The 3911-nt window shown below is 35.7% G+C and overlaps 1 protein-coding gene across 1 annotated transcript; it reads right to left on the bottom strand.

Annotated features, from left to right (window-relative positions):
* Positions 1 to 1077: 1077 nt before the first annotated feature.
* On the bottom strand, positions 1078 to 3785 carry LOC144201183 (leptin receptor gene-related protein). Its single transcript, XM_077723618.1, has 4 exons — positions 3652 to 3785; positions 3338 to 3413; positions 2489 to 2675; positions 1078 to 2098 (listed from the first exon to the last, which is right to left on the bottom strand). The coding sequence occupies exons 1-4, from the start codon at positions 3665 to 3667 to the stop codon at positions 1982 to 1984; spliced, it is 396 nt and encodes a 131-aa protein (XP_077579744.1). The 5' UTR covers positions 3668 to 3785; the 3' UTR covers positions 1078 to 1981.
* Between the last annotated feature and the right edge of the window lie 126 nt (positions 3786 to 3911).

Below are 3911 nucleotides of genomic sequence, written 5' to 3'. Positions count from 1 at the left end.
CGTGCAGTCCGACTCCCGTCGGGATCCATCCGACAAACAGCCGTAGGAAAATATGGATCCGTCTGTTACAGCAGCTGTTGCGATGACAACATTTTATTGGATGGATTGTCTCTTTGATTGCAATGAAGGGCTAAAAAAAAAGAATTCATTTCAATGAGACCTCAATGAATAGTGGGAAAATCCCTTCCTACTGATGATAATTCAATTGGGCTAACCAGTAAGTATAAATACTACAAAAAATATATATATATAACCCATTCACTGCCATCCCAGGTCAAAGACAATGTGTTGTTGTAGCTAGTTAAAGAGTGGAAATTGATATAGATTATATCATATTGTTCCATTGAGACCCTTGTCCTATATAAAAAGAATTTAGGAGGAAAAAGAAACCTAATTTGTCACCAAAAAGGTTAAGGTAGAATTATCACTTACTCTTCATTGGACCAACATTGCATTTCTACATGATGCAAAATGGTAAGAAATTTAAATTGATGGGGAAAAAAAGTATTTTGATTATAGATGGTATTCATCCTTGATTATTAGACTCAAAACATTTCTACAATATTACCATTATGCTATTCATGTATTACATGATGATCAAGGCCACGCATGTCAGCTGTGGCGACATTCTGGATAATACAGTGGTTGCTAGGCAACCTTCGTCAAAGAAGAGAAGTAAAGTTTCCCAGAGCTCTTTCATCATTTACTTTTTTTTCCTCCTTTTCATCTCTCAGTGGCATTCAACATCACTGGAGTATGTCTTGAATTTTTCAGATTTCCTCACCCAAAAGATGTTGCAAGCTCATCATCATTTATAAGAGATAGACATGTTAAAAATTTCGAAGACATTGGATGGAATGCAATGGTCAAAATTTAAAGTATCCTAGTACAGTAAAGCTATACAAAGAATGTTAGTTTGAAAATACAGTTTTTCTTGGCTTCACTTGGATTAAATGCATTTAAATTTGGTCATTATTTGTTGGTACTACATATCAAATATACCTGAAATAAAAATTATCATCAATTGGGTGATTTTAAAACTATATCAGTGTTAGTAGAAATAAAGCTTAGGCATTTATTTCACATTACAAAATATTTTATTGTTAGAAAACACAATGCAATCAAGAGCCGATAAAATTAATTCTGAATCTGAATGCACTCTCAAATACGGCCATGTTTAAGGAAATCAGACATGTGGCCCAAACCATACAAAATACACTAAACACAAGTTAATGATAACGCAGAGGATAACCCAAATAGCATGTAGTCATAATTTGACATATTGTATTAAATGCAAAACTCAAGACTGATATTCTTTTTGTTTGCAGTTCAATATTTCCATGACAAACCTAACATTTGAAATGGAAAATTAATACTATAAAATTTTGGACTGCGAGAAAACATAAACAACAAGAAAAAGCAACTCACTAGACTTTTGTTCACACAAATAATTAATGAAAATGTATAGATATTCACAAGGTAGCGCTTCCTCAACTGGCATTTAGAGACGGTTGACTAGTACGAAGACTTCATCTTACCTCAAATTATCTTTGGTGAAAATGTTCACGCTTGCAGAAACATTAAAATTCATTGGCAAGGTATCTAAATATAAAAAAAATAAACATCCAACACATGGTTGTCAGATGTAATATGAATTAGGGTGACATTAACCGCCATGATAATTGAAAAGAATCCTCAACACAACTACTATCACAGATAGATGGAGTGACAGAAACCCAAATTTAAAGTAGAGTATAGAACATGCTAGCCTGGCCAAGTTATGATGGATAAATATAGCAGTTAAAGCTATGTGGATTAAATGTACTATATCTCTCATACCCCGGACACAATGCTTTGTGTCAAACCCATTTGAGAAAGTGTTCACACAGTTGACATTTGGAATTTGCTTTGTCTCTAACAGAACGATACCAAGCCATTCACCAACCCATCCATCCATTCAATTTCATTCAACCATGCACTTTTACCACTGTTCCCAACTGAAGTCTTCGCCACCTCCGAACACCAGAAAAAAGCCGAGGATTGTGAGGAAGATGACGGCATTACCTGTCATTACAAGACCGCAGGCACCCCATTGGATCTGGATATGTAGAAAAAATTGATTAAAAATAAAACAAAGCCTGACATATACAATATTATTTGCTACCACAATAAATTAATGATCTTTTTGGAATATTAAAATTTCCAAGTATTATGTGCAATAGGGGAAATAATTGAGTTATCGTATTTACTCGCATATAAGCCGCTTTTGTCGGACAAAAAAAACTGAATTGAGGGCACGGCTTATATGCGCATAAAAACCCGACTTGCAGAAAATGAAGCAATTTGAGACTGCTATTTTAGAGGAAAAATGTGAGTATTTAGTGTGCAACCCCATTTTGAAGAAGTGATGTTGAGTAGACATCATGCCATGTTATAGATGCCAAAAATGAAACATTAAAGTTATATCATAGAGGGGAAATGAACTCACTGTACTGTTCCGAGCTAGGACAATGGGGAGTCCAAATGAGGATATGACGAGTCCAGTTGTAAAGAAATAGGCCAGTTCTCTGCATGCATTGCTGGAAGAATCAGTGTCATCACTGAGACGTCTTGATATGTATGTAGGGATCGGACTCAAGATGTAAAATATCAGCACCAGCAGTGGCCAATAAACTCTAAATGAAAAAAATAGGACAAAACAAAAAGAAAAGAGAATTTAGCCCTCATACTAGAGACGAAATGCATGTTTATCTAGATTTGGTGTACATCAAAGTGGTATTTTGATTAAAAGATGTGTTGTTTTTTTGAAAGATATGAAGGATCTTTGAAGATGGTGGCTGTAAACTGTGTAAAGGGCTGGTGGTAAAGGTGGGATATGGAACAATAACATTTCAATTTTACAGCAGTGTCTGTTCAATGACGTAGTTAGCTGGCCAAGATGAGTCACCCCTTCCCCAATATACAATTTTCATCATGACTGTGTGCATTTAGATCAAATTCTACAATGATCTCAACGTCTCGATCTCAGAATGTGATGGCTCAGAACACTCTAACATTTGCTTAAATGGAAATTGAATATAACACTATAACATAAAATGACTAAAATGTTTGGAATAATGTCATGCAATTCCATGAATGCAATTTTGGTTTTGGTTAAGGCAATATTTCTAATAATACTGAAGGGACAAAGCCCAGATCTGCTGCGATTGTGCTTATCTCTACTAAATTAGATGACTATGTAGACTTAAAACTAGTGATGCAAGGGTATACATACTGTATTTTATATTATAATCAGGATCATGAAGTGGTTTTATTTCTGTGTTAGAGAACAACATACCCATATTGTTCCACTGCACAACCCAGAAGCAGAAACGTCAGTCCGATGGCCCCACTAAAAGACAATCCGACCAAAGCTGATTTGGAAGAAATATATCAAAAATCAAAATAGTCAGGAAACAACATTCACAACACATCTAAATGATGACATTTGTTATTTTAGCATAGTGACTGGCAGAATCATTCCGCCAACTTTTCGATACACAGCCATGGTCTGACTAAGTTTGTCAAGCCGCGAAACTACGCAATAAAACATGCAAGAATAAAAATATGTTTATCACGATACAGATCCAGGTTATACATTGAAGGAACTACCTTTAATACCAGCCATCGTGGGGTTTTAGTTTCTTTTTTTGGTATAGTTTACGTTCTCTGCTTGTTGTTTGATGGACTTCCTGCTTCCTTTCTTCATCAGAGTTTCCACTTCTCCACTGTCACGTGACTCATCGAGTAAATACTCTCGCAGGGGTAGGGAACCTGTGGCTCGGGAGCTATATGTGGCTCTTTCCATGGGTGCATATGGCTCCCCACTAACTTGTGAGGTAAAATATGCACTGTGGCATTGATACTACCTC

The sequence above is a fragment of the Stigmatopora nigra genome, chromosome 9 (assembly GCF_051989575.1).
Source record: "Stigmatopora nigra isolate UIUO_SnigA chromosome 9, RoL_Snig_1.1, whole genome shotgun sequence".
Lineage (NCBI taxonomy): Eukaryota > Metazoa > Chordata > Actinopteri > Syngnathiformes > Syngnathidae > Stigmatopora > Stigmatopora nigra.
Note: the sequence above shows the minus strand (reverse complement) of the source record. Positions and strands in the feature narration are given on the sequence as shown.

What these genes read in the sequence shown, in the direction of transcription:
- LOC144201183 (XM_077723618.1), bottom strand. An exon ending in TGTGCAGTGGAACAATATGG is followed by an intron (nt 2,676 to 3,337) that starts GTATGTTGTTCT and finishes TTTTTCATTTAG; the next exon opens with AGTTTATTGGCCACTGCTGG. An exon ending in TCCTAGCTCGGAACAGTACA is followed by an intron (nt 2,099 to 2,488) that starts GTGAGTTCATTT and finishes CTACATATCCAG; the next exon opens with ATCCAATGGGGTGCCTGCGG.